This window comes from Epargyreus clarus, unplaced genomic scaffold (assembly GCF_041222505.1).
Source record: "Epargyreus clarus isolate Ecla_fem2 unplaced genomic scaffold, WU_Ecla_fem_2.2 ptg000021l, whole genome shotgun sequence".
In the NCBI taxonomy this organism is placed as follows: Eukaryota; Metazoa; Arthropoda; class Insecta; order Lepidoptera; family Hesperiidae; genus Epargyreus; species Epargyreus clarus.
The window spans coordinates 3,827,223-3,848,787 of NW_027332228.1; the positions used below are offsets into that span (position 1 = coordinate 3,827,223).

Here is a 21,565-nt window from a genome sequence, read left to right on the forward strand (position 1 = left end):
TATTTGGAGCGGACTAGCAGTTTGGCTCGGACCATACCGGTAAACCGTGAATGATACTTTTCCTGTCATATCCTGTGTATTGCTGCAATATATGTAGTGGAATTTCTTTATATTTAAATTCTCTTTGTGTCTTTATATTTAAATTCTCTTTGTGTTTTAAATTGAAATATGTGGAAAATAGATATGATCTAAATGATGATGCATTTGATACTTGGTAACTTATCCGTACTTGGTAACTTATCCGTAACTTGTATAAGGGAATAATTTGTGGTGGTTTTTATGTGTAAAAAGCTATGTTGGATCACATTAACATATATTGTGTGCAATTTAAAACAAATATATTTACACGTAGCAATGTCTTTTTTGTCGATTAAATGCATTATATGTATCTTATTTTCTGACTGTCCTGTAATTTCATCACAGAAAAAGAACATCCCTTGACTGAGAAAAAATGCAAAAATGTTCAATAGGTCGTAAAAGTGTATGTCATCTTATTCCAGCATCACAAATCAGGGTTAACAGAAAGGGCAACAAACAAAGCTATCAATTCCGGGTAAGGGTTTCATCAACGTGTTTATGACTCATTACTACAATATTACTCGGAATTGGAATTAATAAAGGAACGGAAAATAACATCCTTGCAATACTTATGTATCCACTGTACCCAGTGCTTGAGAATGTAGAAAATTTAGTCCAAAAATTAAAGTAAGATTTTTTGGGGTACAAAATATCACAGTGGAATGAAATAATTGATAGGAGTCAAGTATGTAATTATTTTTATATAACATTTACACAAAGAATTTCCGAATTTCAATCTCGACGAAAACAAATATTGTTATTAATCAGGATTTATCAGTCGTTAATCATTTTAAACACTAGTCACTACCCTCGTAATCCGAACGTTGGAGAGTATTATCACACATTTTTGCTTAATTTTGCCAGCTTTGTTATAACATTTCAAAAATTACTTGCAAGAAATAGAATTTTAAAACAGCTGGGTTGATTATTCTTTACGGACACTAACAAAAACGTGACTGACTAAGATAGGTGTTGAACGCGACTCCACTTATCTGCCCGGTAACAGCACAGCAATGTAAAACGTTGCTATGTTCCGGTTTGAAGGCTGTATTAAGAAAGACATATTCCGAGGCGCTCTACGAGTATATTAATTAGGGCGAGCGAAGCGAGTCCTCTATAATTCGAAAATCTTGCAAGCTTTCCATCCCTTTTTTGAAAAAACTACAGGGCTTATAAATTTGAAACTTAACATAGTTACTTAAGGTCATGTCTAGATTGGACCAACACGATTGAAATAAGGTTTTGTACACAAAAAAAAACACTTTTTTATCAAATTTAAATTTAGTGTAACATTGATGGCTGTATGACTTGGATTTTTTTTTTTAAATAATGGCAGAATAAAAAGAAAATGTCATGTTGAATATGAATTATGACATAATTATGTCAATCAAAAATATGAAAATGCTAACGTGGCAGCGTTTCACCGAGGTTTCACCGGTGTATTTTAAAAGCGTTTTGTTTCAAGTTTTTCTTGGTTTTATAATATAGGAGTAGCCGACGAGCATACAGTCCATATGATGGTAAGTGGCTACTGCCGCCCATGGACATCTGTAATTAACAGAGGTCGGCCACAGAAGCGCCGCTCTCCTGAGGACTAACCTGGAACGTCTCATATAAGTTTTTTTTAATAATATATGAGTAGCAGACGAGCATGCAGTCCACCTGTAGTAAGTGGCTGCAGCCGTCCATGGACATCTGCAATCAAACCCAGAGAGGATTACATATTCCTACCTGAGGTCGGCCACAGATGCGCCGTTACCCCTGGACTAAACTGGACTAAGCTGGAACGCCTCGAAAAACCATGTATCCCTTACCACACTTTTCGAACCAGAACACAGCGCTGCTGTTATGAGGCAGAACCAGGTGTGGCGGTGGTGCCGCCGGAGTCGAACCACATAGGGTTCTACCACCTTAATTTAAACTATCCGTCCGATTTATTTAGTGTCAAAGAAAAAGTTAATGTATTTACAATATGCGTACCGAAAATGTATCTAATTAATTACTATTAATCCATTCATATAAAATTTACGTATCATCGTATGGTAGGTACATCAATATAGCTCTGACAACTAAGTATAGTATAGCCATATCTTTATGAATTGTATTCTCCAGGTTATACTGGTGTACTTATAGACTGTAATACTGTAAAGTTTCATTCAAATCAGATTAATATGTGGGAGAATGCTTCATTTCATATATAAATATTCCGTTTTTAAAATCACATGATATTAATTTCGAACTACCGCTCCGTATTAACAATTGGCTACCTGTATCATGGTATAAAAAAGGGGCGCGCAACTGTCAACAGATCAGAAGTTGTCCAATAGTGGGCACGGCACGGTGGTGCTCTGAACTGTTTGGTGTTTTGCTTGGGTGTTATTGTTACTATGGTGGCATTAACGCTTATTCATTTAATTATTTTAACTATATTTTTATAAATATTGGTTAAATTAGTTGAATCGAAATACCATTGTAGATCTACCTACCGGCGCGCCCACAAATATAAGGCACAAACATCCATCCATACTCACAAACTTTCGCCTTTATAATATTCGTTGGATATTATAAATGTTTTGACGCAGTGCAGTTTCAAAAACTCCACATATCCGATTAATCTAAGTTTTTGTTTACAGTGGGAAATTATAAAACGATCAAATAAAAAAGAAACTTAGCGACTGATAATGACATACTGTTTTAATAACTTGCGCGACTACATTACTAAGTGAGCGACTGGAAATATAGAGAGGCAACTTTAGTATTAAGATAGATTAGATTTTTGTAATTGAATTGGTTAGGTTAGGTTGGAACATATAAGACAATATAAAACGAAGCGAGCAGGGCGCGACAGCGCCCAGCGAGCGGGTGGGCCCAATCTGTATGAATTCAGACCTTACCTTTATTCATGATCAATGACATGAGCACACAATATTCTACTTATTATAGTATTTTTCAAAGTGATTTTTGTATTCGAAATACTTCATTTAAAATAAAATGCTGCTCAGTATTAAAAAAAAACATTTGCTAAATATTGAATAAAACGCAGGACGTAATGTTTACACTTAGAAAAATATTAGATCGCTCAAATCAGTTCTGTTGATTTCTCGTCACTCGCAGCCAGTTGCTCCCTTAGTAATACTATAACCAAAATTCATTATATTTGTCATTCAAAACTTTTATTTGCAGTCACTCGTTTAAATACTACCCGTTTAGAATCCATCCGCAAATTTCATTTCCATTGTCAAAAAATACTTTGTTTGTGACAAAAAGCCCAGTGACAAATTTACAATTTAGCGACTATCACATTGTGTTTTACGGAAATTCGTTCCTGTTTTGTATAGAATTGGTTATGTTAGGTAGAAATATAAAAGAAAATACAAAACTAATTGAGCAGGCCACACACATAATTCATTAATTTAATTCATAAATTTAATAGTTAATTTAACAATTGATAAAAATGTTATTTAATAGAATTAATTAGTAGCTCATTCGCAGCTTTACGGAATGTATCCCTCGGGGCTTTAGTAAATTAAAGAAGTCGTGGTGAATTCAACATTCACTGATAAATGACCCAAATCGACATGAAGAAATAGGTGAAAAACTGAAAGTGAAAAATGCGAAAACTAGGAATTGAATTATTTAACAAACTATTATTCGGAAAGAAACAAATGAGGTATCGTTGGAATGGTCTGAACGAGAGGAATCCGTAGACACCAAAAGGTCAAGACCCCAGATTAGATTATAATGTACTGCGTTTCAGACATCCACAATAGCTTATACCTATATATACTTAAAAAATATTTTTTGCAAATCAGACGCAATAATTTTATAAGTATGGCGGAGTTTAAATTCAAGAGTAAAAAGATACCAAGGATAAATCGCAAAAAAAAAATTACAATCCCAAAAAATGGATCTAATATAAGTTATCCACCACAAGCATTTAAAGTGGTTCTGGTTCTGGATCAAAGGTAGCTTTGCTCTTCATAGGTCTTCTGACGAAAGGTAGATTTAATAATTTATTGTTAATTAATAAGTGACCACATCATCTTTGATATAGGAGCTTAAACTGAATATACCATTCACGATACGCGAGCCCTTATAAAGCTGCGCTTTTTGCTAGTTACTTAAAGTTTTCAGGTTGAATTGCTATTTACATAATAGGAAAGGCTAAATAACCACTTTATAGATATTTCCTAGAGTAATTGTGCAAAAACACTACTATATATACTATATAGTGTTTTTTTTTCTGTTTCAAAAGTTGCAAATATACGGAAAAAGTGGTGTAAGATTATAGGAAACAGATAAAGTATCTACAAAATCGCATTAACATTTGCATTTACTGTGACAAACAATAATTTTCATTTCAAACAATTAATTGCTTTGACAAAACTACTTTCAATCATTGTTCTTGATTTTTCCTAAAAATACTAAGTATATAGAAAAATCGGACTAGGTAATAAAAAACACTCAAGAATCTAAATAAAAACATTTTTTCTCTCAAACTGTATGAATGTCGACCCTGATAAACATCGTAACACACTGTGTGATGTCATGTTTCGATTCGACTTATGGCAATGTTTTAGAAATTTGAATGTCGCTCGCATAATTTACGATTTTCGATTAAAGTTTTTATCAATTTAATACGAAATAAATAAACAATAATTGTTTAGATTTCATTTCAGGACCATCAAGAACCGAAGAAAAAAATAATAAGAAAATCTTAATTACATGCATATTCCCTATTGAACGAAATTTGTTTCAAAAACATAAGTCTTATAATTTTAGTTACGAACCAAATAGATACTGTATGTAATGTTTGATTAAGGAATATAAAACGATTTTAGTAGTCAGTTTAAATTTTTGAAATAAATATTTTAAAAAGGGTTGTTTTTTTTCCTATACATCTTGTCCATATTAGTCCATTGACATGTTACATTTACGATTGTCAGAGGATGAATTTTATTTATTGGGGTTCAAAGGATGGATTAGTGTAAAGCTAAATCCTCATTTAATTGACTAGAAGCAATTATAACAGAAAATTTATTTACATTATTGTTCTTCAGTTCATTATTTTTGGACAAAAAGTTATAGAAGCAAAAGCAAAGCAAACGTAGATAATTTGCTAGGTAGAAAATTGTCTACAACTTCCTGCTTAAATTGATAAGTAGCAGTTTGGGACCATAATTGTTCTTACAAATTTTCTGTGCGACGAATAGTTTGTCTGATAGCGCAAGAAAACGATTCGAGCCCCTTTTCAAGTTGGCGACCGAGGGACAATAGTTGCGAACTTGCGACCCCCCAAAATTAGATTTAACGAAACTAACCCAACCTTTACGTCTAAGAAATAAAATTGCGTACTCTGACTATTACTAATTCTAAACGGTGACGATGAAGACAGTTAAATTATTCTAAAATTCAATTCGTTCTATTACGAGTATATAAGTTGACATTTTAAATGAAATAAAGTCATTTCATTTCCTACTATCCAATGTAAAATGTGTTTGAATTCATATTGTGTTTTGAATTAGGTATAAAATAGGAAATATTTTTTTGCTTATGTGGTTTTAAAGATATAAATTAGGCGATAAAGACGAAAATCCATCGAATTACTTTCTTATCGTTATCAAAATAAAATTGGTGAGTAGATTTTTGTCAAATAAAATATATGTAAATTAAACAGTGTTAGAGCTAGTGAAGGGAACAGGGAGATATCCCCGCGACATCGATTACCATGAGTACATCCTCCAACGCTCCTTTATTTTCATAAAAAAGTGTAGATTGATATACCCTGTGTATTTGGTAATTGCTTGGAGCTTTTAATGTTGGAGGGTAAAAACTGTGAATTTTGTCGACAAATCATTAGTTATTTTTTTTATATTTCTTCAACCATTTTTAAGTGGAAGTCATTTTAATTTCTGTGTTATCATCTCTCGAAGCGGGAGTATGAGTTTTAATTTAGTTTGTTTGACAGCTAAACAATAACACGACGTTAAATTTATAACCAAAATATTTCAATAAGTGCATAAAAATAATTGAAAAAATACATACATTTTCTTTAAAGTCAAGGTCATTGTGTAAATATCACAGAATATGCGTTAAGATTAAGCACCGAAACTGTAGCTCTAAGTAAGGTAGGTTAAAAATTATGGTACTTTGAATATAACCTTCGAAAATTTTCTCCTATTCCGGCAATAGGGGAAATGCAAATCGGATACCATCTAAGTTAAATTATAAAGTTGAAAAAACGAGAAATAATTAATAGTTTGTCGAAAGGATTACCCGTACTACACACCATTAAAGGCCATTACCATAAATAACACTAATGTCCAAATATCGGTATATTTGATATTTCTTTAAAATAATAAATAAATATTAAAACTACATTTTTTTATAACTGATCAATCTCTTAGAAAGGTTAATGTTATAATATTTCCCGTTTCATGTATCTTTACAGCTCTTTCACTTGGCGTCAAAATCTCGAGGCTTTAAAAATATAGTGTTCCAGATTGGTTATTAAAAAATGGAGCCCCAAAGTACAACTGAAACTGAAACATTGATGGACCAAGTAGATCCACAAGCTGCAAGAAAATACGAAATTGTTTATCCATCCGTTTTCACATTTTTATACATCCATGCCGCGTCGCTTTACGGGTTGTATCTTTGTTTCACTAGTGCGATGTGGTCAACGATATTCTTTAGTAAGTTTGTTTATATAGTTAACTAGCTGAGCCGGCAAACTTTGTACTGCCTCTAATCTATTTATCAAATATATTTCATATAAAATATAGCCTATGTTACTCGTGGATAATGTAGCTTTCGCATGGTGAAAGAATTTTTAAAATCGGTCCAGTAGTTTTTGAGCCTATTCATTACAATCAAACAAACAAACAAAGTTTTCCTTTATTAGTACAGATGTAATATTACACTGTTATGCAGCCAGCCTAATAATTAGGTGTACGAGGTGGAATGCTACTTTTTAATGCTAAATGGGACTAATTCTTTTTGCAGATTGGTTTCTATTTATGTTAGGCATGACAGGAATAACTGCAGGTGCGCATCGCCTCTGGACGCACCGAGCATATAAAGCGAAGCTGCCACTGCAGATTATTCTAATGCTCATGAACTCGATTGCCTTCCAGTACTCCGCTATCAACTGGATTAGGGATCATAGGATGCACCATAGGTTTGTTGGTATTTACATTATATGTTTATTATATAATGTTGCGATTGATTTATTTTGTGACAAAATATGACTTTTAAATCGTATTTTTTATTCAACTGAAATATGGAAGCGAATGTACTATTCAAATATTAGTAAATAACTAATATAATTAATATAACGGATAACTTTTAAAGTAAAAAAACCCCTCATGAACAAAAATTTTTTTGTTCATGAGGGGTTTTTTAACTTTAAAAGTTATCCGAAACCGTGGGAGCGACCCCTATGAGGCCCTGACCTGGGGGGAGCAATTTCCGCTTCTCCCACACATCTAGTGTATACAGCGGTATATGACCACACATACCGCTGTCCTTCCCGGGGTTACTCGCTGGACGATTCTAGGCTCATATACACGTATCCGACCCTAGGATACCCTAGGATACGAACATGCTACGCATCATATTCCTAGGACTGTCGTTCAACTTTGCGTCATTTACAGATTACCTTATTATACCAACCAGAACACAGCAGGCAAAACCATTGCTGGTAGAAGATAGAACTAAGCGTGATTTCGGTGCTGTCGCAGAGGAATTACGAGTGCGAAGGGTTTTTAATCTCAAATCCTTTTGTTGACCAGGTTTAGCGATACGGATGCAGATCCTCATAATGCAAGCCGAGGCTTTTTCTTTTCACATATAGGCTGGCTTATGGTAAAGAAACACCCTGAACTACGCAAGCGGAGCAAATTAATTGATATGAGTGATATCTATGCGAACCCCGTACTCGTGTTTCAGCAAAAGTAAGTTACTCTCTGAAAAATATTAGTAAATTACTTAATGTTAATTAAAAATATAGTGACGATTGAATCAAACATGTTTGAGTATATTTGGTTACCAATCCATATCTGCATGATACTACGTTAGAGAAAAGTAATGGTTTTATAATATTGATGGTAAGTATTTTCAGATGACATTACTTTTTTGTACATTTGATGCAGCAAACAAGCATGCAATGCACCTGATGGTAAGTAGTTAATTTCATCAGTGGACATCTGTGTCCAACTGCATATAAAACATGGAATTTTACTTGAAGTCGATCGTAGATACGTTCTGCTGAGGTCGAAGACTGTCGGTAGTCTCCTCAATGCACATTGGTTCTACAACTTTTAAATTAAAGTATATTATAAATATAACAAAAAGGGTAAGTTTTTATAAGTCTCAACAATAAAATCAATTTGAATACCGTTTTAATACCGTTAAACTATTTTAACAAAATAAAAAAAATGATTTACAAACGTGTTTTGTCTATTCACGAGTTCGCATAAATTTAATTGTTTATTCCCTAAATCTGTTTTTCTTTTTCCTTCCAGGTATGCTGTACCATTTATGGGCAGTATGTGCTTTTTGCTGCCGACTCTCATACCCGTATATTATTGGGGTGAGAGCCTCAACATTGCGTTGCACGTCGCCGTGTTACGTTACATAATAAACCTCCATGCTTCTCTTTCAGTTAACAGTTTCGCACATCTCTTCGGAGCTAAACCTTACGATGTAAACATCAATCCTGTCCAAAATCCTATTGTATCTATTGCGTCTTTAGGCAAGGGTTTCCACAACTATCATCACGTTTATCCTTGGGACTATAGAACAGCGGAATTGGGGAATAATTGGCTTAATTTTAGCACAAAGTTCATCGACTTCTTCGCGTTGATTGGATGGGCTTATGATCTGAAGACAGTGCCAAGTGATGTTGTGAAAGCACGCGCCGCGCGTTGTGGTGACGGCACCAATGAATGGGGCTGGTAGGATCCTACTTGGTTCGGTGAAGGCATCGTCATAACTCTGTCTGCTTTATATAGTTTAGCCGAAGAGGTTAAATATGGATACTTATATGGGTGGGTACTTACAGAGTTATAAAGCGGATAAGCTCAAAATTTGAAAACAACACATCATATTGATACCATCTCGGATTGATTGACGTTTGACACAATGTGTTTCAAAACAACGTGTTATAGTCAGCGCTAAACTGCTAGTCCGCTATGAAGTTGTTGCGCGCAGGTTAAGCATATACTCCGTAACTTAACGTCTTCATCCCGCTAATATCTGCAATTTGCTATTGCGACGCGACTCGTTTTCATATTTGGAGCGGACTAGCAGTTTGGCTCGGACCATACCGGTGAACCGTGAATGATACTTTTCCTGTCATATCCTGTGTATTGCTGCAATATATGTAGTGGAATTTCTTTATATTTAAATTCTCTTTGTGTCTTTATATTTAAATTCTCTTTGTGTTTTAAATTGAAATATGTGGAAAATAGATATGATCTAAATGATGATGCATTTGATACTGGGTAACTTATCCGTAACTGACATCTACAAGGGCTTTAATACTTTGTATAAGGGAATAATTTGTGGTGGTTTTTATGTGTAAAAAGCTATGTTGGATCACATTAACATATATTGTGTGTAATTTAAAAAATATATATTTACACGTAGCAATGTCTTTTTTGTCGATTAAATACATTATATGTATCTTATTTTCTGACTCTCCTGTAATTTCATCACAGAAAAAAACATCCCTTGACTGAGAAAAAATGCAAAAATGTTCAATAGGTCGTAAAAGTGTACGTCATCTTATTCCAGCATCACAAATCAGGGTTAGCAGAAAGGGCAACAAACAAAGCTATCAATTCCGGGTAAGGGTTTCATCAACGTGTTTATGACTCATTACTACAATATTACCCGGAATTGGAATTAATAAAGGAACGGAAAATAACACCCTTGCAATACTTATGTATCCACTGTACCCAGTGCTTGAGAATGTATAAAATTTAGTCCAAAAATTAAAGTAAGATTTTTTGGGGTACAAAATATCACAGTGGAATGAAATAATTGATAGGAGTCAAGTATGTAATTATTTTTATATAACATTTACACAAAGAATTTCAGAATTTTAATCTCGACGAAAACAAATATCGTTACCATCAATCGTTACTTTGTTACTATTGGACACGAGTCGTATTTCAAAATAAAAGAAATCATAACTGCAAATACAAAAGTAAAAAAATATAATTGCAATAACTTTATTACTTCGATTTAATAAAATAAAACTTTTCCTTGATCCAGTTTAGGGGGCGTTCAAGTATTACGTAACGCAATTTTTTCTTGTAAAACGTTACGATGCGTTACAGGGGCGGGAGGGGGTCTTTCTTAATACACGTTACGAAACATTAAAAAAAAAAATAGAGAATTAAAACTCCTAAATTGGCAACCCTTTTCATTTACGTTTTATGGGGAATCCCTTGAATGAGTGGGTTCAGCCGAACTAAGTCCTGAGTATTCTGAGTTAGACTAAGTAGTATAGTAGTATATATGCTTTGACTATACTTAAACTAACTTAGAATACTCAGGAGACCTAGTTCGGCTGAACACGCCCAAGGATAAAAACTATAACATAACTTTTTAGCGAGTTTAGGGTAAAAATTGACACTTGAGTGTTACGTAACGTTTAGAGGGGGGGGTATAGAAAAACGTTACGGTGCGTTACAAGGGGGGGAGGGGGGGTCAAAAATCTTCAAAAATTGCGTTACGTAATACTTGAACGTCCCCTTACAACTTCTTTTATTCTCGCGCAAAATAGAATTCTAACGTCAAGAGCGTTCTTTTTCTTTTTTTTTAATGTTAATGCATACAATCGTGTATATCGGGCATTTATTACTTATTATAAAAATAGCACAACAAACAAATTGACAAGTTATAAATGATCAAAAACTTGGTTTCAACTATCACTATTGACATTTATCTAATACGTCACAGACTTGTACCTAAACAGGTCTGTTACGAAGACCAGCTGCTGCCATTACATGGAAAAACAAAGATTGCGTCGTAAAAAAACAAAAGGTGGTAGAATCCTGTGTATTTTCACACTACCAAAACACTTTGATTTATTTAATAAGGCGTACCAACTAAGTGCATAAAATGAATCTTATATTAATATGACAATCAGAATAGTTTTAAAATATATCCACTTAAATTACAGGTTTGCATAACATTACAGATATGTTAAATCAAAATCAGACGCGCTAACGTCCTTACAAAAAAAAAATATCTTACATTTGCTTTACCTTTGCTCGAATCCGCATAGCAGCATTCAGAAACTTATTCTGTGGCGTCAAATGTTCGCAAACATATACTGGGGATTCCATATCGCCATAACCAAGATACTTAGTGCTAAGCTTCTGTTTAGGTTTTGTTTTGTTAAATGTTAAATCAGCCGCCAATAGGTTGAGTCTAAAACACAGTCAAAACTCTTGAGTCTTTTTGTGAGTTTATATACGACAGTTCTAGGCTTTTTAAACGACGAGTTTAGTTTACTCTATCGCAGGACAGTATGCCGTTTTCAGACAAGGGAAAGGATACGATTTTGCATAGCTGAGTAATGGAAACACAATTGGAAAAGGAAGTGAATTTCAATATTGCTTTGACGGGCATCTTGCTCTACTTGCGACAGTCTTGATTCCAAGTCGCTTATTTTAAAGAGGTGTTCTCAGTTTGCAATTGTTTTACAGCTTCTGTGCAGAGGTTTATTTCTGATACAGCCTTATCAAATTGCGCAGTAATGTAAGTAATCGACTCTTGAAATCTTTGCATCTGTGTTCTGATTTTTGCAAACACCCCATCAAAGGTATCCCTAATAATCGTTCCAAGTTCATCCCGCACAATAGATTACTGAGCGTAACACGAAATTTTGACTTGACGTCTCACAATTGAAGTTGGATGTTATTGGGCGTCTAATTGTAACATTTGTAAATTCGCTGTCGGCGACTTCTTCTGTTGCTGATGACATTTTCACAGACGTTGAGTCAATGTTACCCTCTCGGCTGGACTGAAAGCAACTGTATTGAACAATCGGGGCAATTCCAGTTTTCCTGTTTCTTATAGTTGTCCGCGCTCAGATTAACATATAAATTGTGAAAATGTTTGCTACAAGCAAGTTGCGTGCAACAATTTTTTTCCGAATTTTTGGTATTTATTTTTATTTTTCTCCTTCGCTTCCTTTCCTCAATATAGTGATATCCAGACTCACAAGAAAAAAAGAAAATAAAAAAGTTTTTTTTTTTTAATATTGTGCAGGATTCGAACTCAGGTTTAACGAAACGTCGAAAATGGCCAAAACTCTTGCAAATACACAACGGAGACTCGTTTGAAAAGGTTCCAATTGTATGTACCGTAGCTTTTGTTTAAGTAACTTTTAAGAGATTATGGATTTATAAGTCGTTAATCATTTTAAACACTAGTCACTACTATAGTAAATGTATTTACTTTGTTTAACGTTTTACGCTACTTCGGTGCCTTCATGAATTATCGGTACCGGCTCGGTGACGGTGGCGGTGGACAAACGACGTAAGGGACCTATGTAATTGTCGCTGCTTTACTACACCCAAACGCACTCATTTGGTTTTCTTATCCCTATTAAGAAATTTATGAAATAATCCTATGAAGTACTTATTAAAACATCTGTCTTAATACATTCCTACTCCAGTTTTAAGTAAGAACACACACTTTTGTATTTTAGGAGCAGTTATAAGCAATGCAGTAGATACGAGTACACCGATTCCTTAATACATTCGTTGGAGTAAACACCAAACGTGCAACAGAAAATACAATTTACTGATGAGAACCCATTCGTTAACTTCCTCGTATATAAACCAACACATTTAAAATTAATCGGGTTTCAAAACATAAAATACCTCAGGGACAGAAACCTTGCTATAAAATCGATCAAAATTCCGATCACAGGTAGGGAATCAAATGAAATGTCGTCACTGCATAATTTGGGCAGTAGGCCACGAGGCCTATATTCCCACGTACCCTGACCCAAATACTAGGTATCAAGTATTTACGTTAGGGTTGAGCCGGCCACGGCGATTGCATTGTTTAATAATTGAGACCATGTGCCGGCATTACTCTGTATTGAAGTACGTTTCAAGTTATAAGCGACGAGCAAGTTATTTATATAAATGTATAATTATGAATTTTATATAATTTACACTTTAAGTTATACTTGTCTTTAGTAAAATAAATCTTAAAATATCCTAATGCCCACAATTAAGCACATGTAATTATTAATTGTATCTTTTTTTGTTTGTATGGAACAAACGCCATAAAGTTCATCCGTCGTTACGTGGCTGCTGAAGTTATATATATATACATTGTAAACGTTAAAAGCTTGATAAGGTGTTAATTTCACTTAACACTAATATTGAAGCAGTAGTTAAATGCTGAGGACAAAAAAGCACACCTCGTATTCATAAGGACCTTTTACATATTTTAATCCAGCACACAGCGTTGGTAGTATAATCATAGATTAGTAAAGATTACTCACTCCTAACAAGAAAATGTACCCAGTTTTGAGAATTGAAATAGTTGCGTAAAAAAGTTTTGCCACGTCTCCGTGCTAAAGTGTTCCTAAATTATTTGAAATTTTAATTATAATTATTTATTTATTACGTAAATTACGCAGTATTAGTTATTTATTCGTAAATTTTCTCTAAAAATGTTTTATTTGTCAAGAATTAAAAAAAAAAAACTTACTATAATAAGCCGCTTGTGGCTTCATTCAATTTCAAGGCGGCGAAGTATCTTTACTAATCTATGAGTAAAATGAAGAAATTGCTAAATTGTAAATATATAAATACCGTAACCAAGTAAGTAAAGTAATAAATAACCTCTCTTGTCGTATGACTTGAACCAAGTCCAACAATTTCACGGGTTTCCTTGCTTTCTATTAAAGAAATCCCTTAATAAAGATGAGGGTGTTCCGAGCGCTCCAAACGAAAACCCGTCGCTAGTAACAGAATTAAATAACTGCGATATTAACGTTTACGACCTATTTGCTGGCACGTTTGGTGTTTACCCCAACTAATGTATAGATGAATCGGCGTACTCGTATCTAATGCATTTCTTAAAAGGCACTATTCTTATAACTGCTTCCAAAATACAAAAGAATTGCAAATGATTGTTCTGTTGTGTACTTACTTAAAATTGGAGGAGGTATGTATAAAGTAAAAAAATGTAAAAAGATGTTTTGATAAATAGTTCATAGTTTCATAATTTTCTTTAGTTTCATCAGATAGTGGACTAAGGATAGAGGATGTATTTTTTTCAAAATGAACTCGTTAAAGATATTTTAAAAAAGTAATGATGCAGTTTTAGTTTTTATCAAAATCGGCCTCGTAACTCCTTTCAGCATTTTTTGCTAATCCTCATAGTTTGGGATTTGGCCCTGAAAGCCCGTTTGAAAAATTCACCTTGTATTTGTGTTTATTATAAGGAAGTCAAATGGTTGCGTTTTGGGTGTGTTAAAGGAGCAACACGTACATGCCTCCCTTAGTCTTCAACGCAACTTTTGTGGGGTGAACAACAAAAGTTTGTGGTTAATTATTTACAGATGTCCACTTACAAGACTTATAGAATGCTTATAGGCTGCATGTTTGTTACTTTAATTTCAGAAAAATAAACATTATAGGACACCGAGGCGTACACCAAATCTCGGTTTAAAGCAAATAATCTTTTCAAAAACTCTTAATTTTATCACAAATCTACATTAATTTTCTTTTCGGAAAATACTAAAAGTTCCTAACAATCGGAAAAGACTCAGCCATTACTTAATACCGTTTAATTGAGAGTTGGGTAGCAGTTCGGAAAACTCGAAAACAATTTCCCCGCTCGTCTCACAGGATTTCCTGTCGAAGAATGCGAGATCAAAGATGCCGTAGGTAGAGCAATGATCTGTATAATGAGGAGTCTCCGTGCCGACTTACTGGGCGAATAATTGACTGCCCTGATTATCGTAGGCTCTAACTACATGAACCCATATGATCAAAAAGCGTTATGATATTATTTTAATGTACGCTCCTACGATAGGAATGAAAATACATGATAATTTTACCTAGTACAGGTACGTATGATTGTGTATATTTATATAACTAGCTGATATATTACACACTATATTATATAACTAGCTGACCCAGCAAACTTTGTACCGCCTCAAAATCTATTTATCAAATATATTTCATATAAGATATAGTCTATGTTACTCGTGGATAATGTAGCTTTCAAATGGTGAAAGAATTTTTAAAATCGGTCCAGTAGTTTTTGAGCCTATTCATTACAATCAAACAAACAAAGTTTTCCTCTTTATAATATTAGTATAGATACTAAAGTTGCAAACGAGCATTCAGCCCACCTCTTGATAAGTGGCTACTGCCACACATGGACATCTGTGTTCAACGCCAAATAAAATGTCTCCCTTAACACAGCATACAAACGGGAACGTATCAGCGTTTAACACTACTGTGCTGTAATGGGCAGATAGTGGTGTGGTGGTAGTGCCTACGGAGTCAAACCACACGATACTATCACCTTTTTCTTTGTTACGACGCGATCGTCGTCGCGACGACCGTGTAATGGCGGCCGCTGGTCACTTGCCGTACTAGTTTCCAGTATTGTGTCAGAGAAAATGATAATGGTCATATTTTTTTATAATATTGGAGTAGCAGACGAGTAAACACCACCTGATGGTAAGTTGCTACTGCCGACTGTTGAAATCAGTAATCAATCCCAGACAAGATTAGAATTCCACCCGAGATCGACCACAGATGCGAAGCTACCTCTGAGGACTAAGCTGGAATTCGTCGGTAAAGTATTTCACTTTCACCACACCCTTCAAACCAGAACAACTGTTTAACACTGCTGTTATTAGGTATGAATAGGTGTGGCGGTGGTGCCGCCGGAGTCGAACCACAAAGGTTTCTACCACTTTCAGTTGAAAATAATTTTTATTGCTCTAGAAATGTTCTATAATACCGTCAAATTAATACTAGTATTACGTCACTGTTCAGTAGTAGCACGATACCCGACTTGATCTCACTCGAGCTGCGACACTCGACAACACTCGGTCATACATAAGCGAAAACAAAGCAATATGATCATAAACTCTTTTTCTAGTAATATGTTAGAAATATATTCAAATTATTTAATTACAGTGTTATTTTGTGTATTTTTATAAAAATAAGTGCCAATTTATATAGTCACTGTCTGTATGCTTTACACGATTGTATGCATTAGCATAAAAAAAGGAAAAGACGCTCTTGACGTTATAGTTGTATCTTGCGCTGGAATAATAAAAGTTGTAAATTGGATCAATTGCTCTACGAATGTTCTGTAATACCGTCAAATTAATACTATTTTTGGGAAAACTCGTCAGGACATTATTTAAAAACAACTTTTAGAAACCGAGAACATTTTACTTCACTTCATTAAGTTAACAAAATAACAATTAGGTACAATAAACACAAATTATATAACAAAAGTGGCAGAGTAACGTTCTTTACAACACTCAAATAGAATCTCTCAGTAAGTGATATAATGTGCCTTTTTATACGCCCCTTTTTAGTTAATACCCTCATTTGACAATTAAATTTTCTATTTTCTATCATCGTCCCCAACACTAGTATTACGTCACTGCTTAGTAGTAGCACGATACCCGACTTGATCTCACTCGAGCAGCGACATTCGACAACACTCGGGCGGAGCGGCTCTAATTGGAGAGTGCTTGCCTCGCGAGCCCTCCAGCTTGTCTTTTCAAATAACCTTTAGCTTATAGTTGCAGCTACTTTTACTCTTTTCTCTTTTATACTGATGTTACGATTACCAATTTCCTTTTGAAATTATCATACGAAATAAGCGAATGAAAAGTCATGAGACCCAAAACTCTTAACGAAAAGTAATAAAGTAATTGCAGTTATCATTTTTACTTTTGTATCTGTTTGACAATCATGCCTCTCATTTGTAAATCTACGATTGATGGTAACGATATTGGTTTTCATCAAAATTGAAATTCTGAAATTCTTTATCTATTTAAGTGCTATACAAAAATAGTGTGTAATTTATTTTCATACCAGAAATTACTTCATTAAATTATTTCGTCGCATGTGATATTTTGCACCCCAAAACGTCTTGCTTTAATTTACGGATTACACTTTATTTTATACATACGCAAGCACTGTACCCTACATAAGTGTTGCAAGGGTGTTATTTTCCGTTCTTTTATTAATTCCAATTCCGGGTAATATTGTAGTAATGAGTCATAAACACGTTGATGAAACCCTTACCCGGAATTGATAGCTTTGTTTGTTGCCCTTTCTGCTAACCCTGATTTGTGATGCTGGAATAAGGTGACATACGCTTTTACGACCTATTGAACATTTTTGCATTTTTTTTCTAAATCAAGTGATGTTTTTCTTTCTGTGACGAGGTTACAGGAAAGTCAGGAAATTAGATGCATAGAATTTATTTAATCGCCAAAAAAAACATTGTTACGTGTATAGACAAGCCTTTAATATTTTTTAAAAAATTGCACACAATGTATATTAATATGACATAACATAACTCTTTCTGACACATTAAAAATAGTAAACCTGCGTCAGTTATCCACCACAAATTATTGTACCCTTACACAAAGTATTAGAGCTGTTGTAGAAGTCAGTTACAGATAAGATACCCAGTCCCAAGTGCATCATCTCTTAGAAGTTTAGAACACATTTATTTTCTACATTTTTCAATTTAAAACACAAAGAGCTAAATATAAAGATATTCAAATACATACATATATAGTATAGTCCTCGCGAAACTGCTAGTCCGTTCTGAATATAGCAACGAGTCGCGTCGCCTTAGCAAATTGTATGACTACACCTGCTCGCAACAACTTTAGAGCGGACTAGCAGTTTGGCGCGGACTATTGTAATGTACAGGACATTGGAAGGTAAAGTGACATTCACGTGTTACCAATAGGTAATAAGTTGGTTTTTTTTATAATATAGGAGTAGCAGACGAGCATGCAGTCCACCTGATGGTAAGTGGCTACTGCCGCCCATGGAAATTTGTAATCAACCCCAGATAAGATTAGATATTCCTACCTGAGGTCGGCCACAGATGCCCCGTTACACATGAGGACTAAGCTGGAACGCCTCAGAAAAGTTTGTCTCCCTTACCACGCCCTTTAAACCGGAACACGGCAGCGCCTAACACTGCTGTTATTAGGTAGAAATAGGTGTGGCGGTGGTGCCGCCGGAGTCGAACCACAAAGGGTTCTACCACCTTCAAAATATATGTTGTTTTGAAATATATGTCAAAAGTCAATCAATTGGAGATGGTATCGATGTAATTTTTTGTTTTAAAATCTTGAGAATGTCCGCCCTATAGCTCCTGTATAAGTACCCATATTTAATCTCTTCGGCTAAATTGTATAAGGAGTTATGACGATGCACGAACCACGTAGGATCCTACCAGCCCCATTTATTGGTACCGTCACCACAACGCGCGGCACGTGCTTTCACAACATCACTTGGCACTGTCTTCAGATCATAAGCCCATCCAATCAACGCGAAGAAGTCGATGAACTTTGTGCTAAAATTAAGCCAATTATTCCCCAATTCCGCTGTTCTATAGTCCCAAGGATAAACGTGATGATAGTTGTGGAAACCCTCGCCTAAAGTCGCAATAGATACAATAGGACTTTGGACAGGATTGATGTTTACATCGTAAGGTTTAGCTCCGAAGAGATGTGCGAAACTGTTAACTGAAACAGAAGCATGGACGTTTATTATGTAACGTAACACGGCGACGTGCCATGCAATGTTGAGGCTCTCACCCCAAAAGTATATGGGCATGAGAGTCGGCAGCAAAAAACACATACTGCCCATAAATGGTACAGCATATCTGGAAGGAAAAAGAAACAACAGATTTAGAGATTAATAAATTAAATTAATGAGAATTTCATTAACAAACTCAGCACGTATGTAAATCTACCATTCTTTTTTTTATTTTACTATAGTTCAACCATAGATATAGGATGTCATAGCGAAGAAATTCTAAGTCTATGAGTTCAACGGTATTATTTATTAACCATTTTTTTTTCAATTTGATTGAATTGTTGAGTTGAGTTGAAAATTATTAAAACTTTTTTGATATATTTAACTTTTATAATAAAAAGTTGTAAAACCAGTGTGCATTGATCGGGGAGGTACTACCGTAGGACGATGTAGTTATTGCGTTTTGGTGACAGGGTGTATGTAGACTGGAAATGCCAGTTGACATTGTTTTTTGTTAATGTGAAGTAATTTACTAATCTTTTTCGGAGAGAAACTTACTTTTGCTGAAACACGAGTACGGGGTTCGCATAGATATCACTCATGTCAATTAATTTGCTCCGCTTGCGTAGTTCAGGGTGTTTCCTTACCATAAGCCAGCCTATATGTGAAAAGAAAAAGCCTCGGCTTGCATTATGAGGATCTGCATCCGTATCGCTAAACCTGGTCAACAAAAGGATTTGAGGTTAAAACCCTTCGCACTCGTAATTCCTCTGCGACAGCACTAACGTCACGCATAGTTCTATCTTCTAGCAGCAATGGTTTTGCCTGCTGTGTTCTGGTTGGTATGATAAATTAATCTGTGGTTAGGTGTCTATGAGCCTCGAACCATCCCGCAAGCAACCCCGGGAAGAACGGCGGTATGTGTGGTCGCATACCGTTGTATGCACCAGATGTGCGAGAAGAGCGTTAATTGCTCCTCCCAGGTCAGAATAGCCCCTATCCTGACCTGGGAGGAGCGTGTTTGGAGGACTCCAGTTGTGTTCGCCGAGGACGGCCACAGGGGAGGTTTTAGTGCGGTAAAAATCTTACATAACCCGGTGTCGCTTCCACGGCATCGGGTAGCTTTTAAAGGTAAAAAAAACCCTCACGGCCAATAAGCTAACAAGTGGATAGTACATTCGTTTGTAAAATCAGTTTAATAAAACACTTTATAAAAGTCCAATTGTGTCACAAAATAAATCAACCACAGCATTATTTGATAAACGTATAATCGAAATACCAACAAACCTATGGTGCATCCTATGATCCCTAATCCAGTTGATAGCGGAGTACTGGAAGGCAATCGAGTTCATGAGCATTAGAATAATCTGCAGTGGCAGCTTCGCTTTATATGCTCGGTGCGTCCAGAGGCGATGCGCACCTGCAGTTACTCCTGTAATTCCTAACACATATAGAAACCAATCTGCAAAAAGAATTAGTTCCATTTAGCATTAAAAAGTAGCATTCCACCTATAACTCGTACGCCTAATTATTAGGCCATACCAGTGTGATATTACATTAATCATAATATAAACAAACTTACTAAAGAATATCGTGGACCACATCGCACTAGTGAAACAAAGATACAACCCGTACAGTGACGCGGCATGGAGATATGAAAATACGAAAATGGTTGGATACACAAGTTCGTATTTTCTCGGTGCAGCCTGTGGTGCTACTAGATCTATCAATTTTTCAGTTTCACTTGAACTTTGGGGCTCCATTATTAATTACAAATCTGGAACACCATATTTTTAAATCCTTGAGATCCAGCAAAATAGCTGTAAATACATGTATATGTTACAGTCAAACTGATTAAATAGCTATTATACAGTGACTGGTTATTGTGTATAGTGTAAGAATATATTTTCATAACAATACTTTTTAGTTAATTTATGTTAATAGGAGTCTATTTAATTGCTGGTATTTAATTGCAGCAATGTAGCGGGAAACTATATAAAAAGAAGGATATTATGTTTTTTGTGAGAATAAGATGGCATGGAATGAATTGTGAGAGAAAATAAATAATGGAGTTGTAATTGAATCTTTTATTATATAAAATAGTATTTCAGGAATAATGAGCTTATATTTCAGAAGTGGAAGGTACGTACGCCTTTTATAGAAATAATATGCCCACCTTGTTTTTGAGTTTTGTACTTGTTAATTTTAATTATTTAATTATTTGGCAGTTGAGGTTTTCGTTCTTGTTTTCTTGAAATTATCATTTACTACAAAATCCGCTAATATATGTATTTTTTTCTTTTTCCGAGAGTCTGCTGATAATGGATGATCTATGCATTCTAGGCTGGATCCTAGATGTCATGGAATGAATTGTGAGAGAAAATAAATAATGGAGTTGTAATTGAATCTTTTATTATATAAAATAGTATTTCAGGAATACTGAGCGTATCGACAAATTATCAATTATTTTTCGTTTTTCTTCAAATTTATAATTTAAGTTGGAAGATATCCGATTTGCATTTTATTTTATTTTTTCAATTCTTTTCATTCACTTATTGAAATACGTAAACTTAACGTCGTGTTATTATTTAACTATCAAATAAATTTAATTAAAACACACATTCCCACTTCGATAGACTATAACACATGAATTTAAATTACTTCCATTAAATAATGGT

General features: G+C 34.7%; 2 protein-coding genes across 2 annotated transcripts; one reads left to right on the forward strand and one right to left on the reverse strand.

Moving 5' to 3' along the window:
* Window positions 1-6,559: 6,559 nt before the first annotated feature.
* On the forward strand, window positions 6,560-9,370 carry LOC140750651 (acyl-CoA Delta(11) desaturase-like). Its single transcript, XM_073084321.1, has 4 exons — window positions 6,560-6,773; window positions 7,084-7,258; window positions 7,872-8,033; window positions 8,604-9,370. The coding sequence occupies exons 1-4, from the start codon at window positions 6,596-6,598 to the stop codon at window positions 9,037-9,039; spliced, it is 951 nt and encodes a 316-aa protein (XP_072940422.1). The 5' UTR covers window positions 6,560-6,595; the 3' UTR covers window positions 9,040-9,370.
* An 8,914-nt stretch (window positions 9,371-18,284) lies between these two features.
* Window positions 18,285-20,650, reverse strand: LOC140750815 (acyl-CoA Delta(11) desaturase-like). The gene is made up of 4 exons (XM_073084541.1): window positions 20,470-20,650; window positions 20,175-20,349; window positions 19,446-19,607; window positions 18,285-19,014 (listed from the first exon to the last, which is right to left on the reverse strand). Exons 1-4 carry the CDS (start codon window positions 20,648-20,650, stop codon window positions 18,579-18,581), a joined length of 954 nt encoding a protein of 317 aa, XP_072940642.1. The 3' UTR covers window positions 18,285-18,578.
* Window positions 20,651-21,565: the final 915 nt, after the last annotated feature.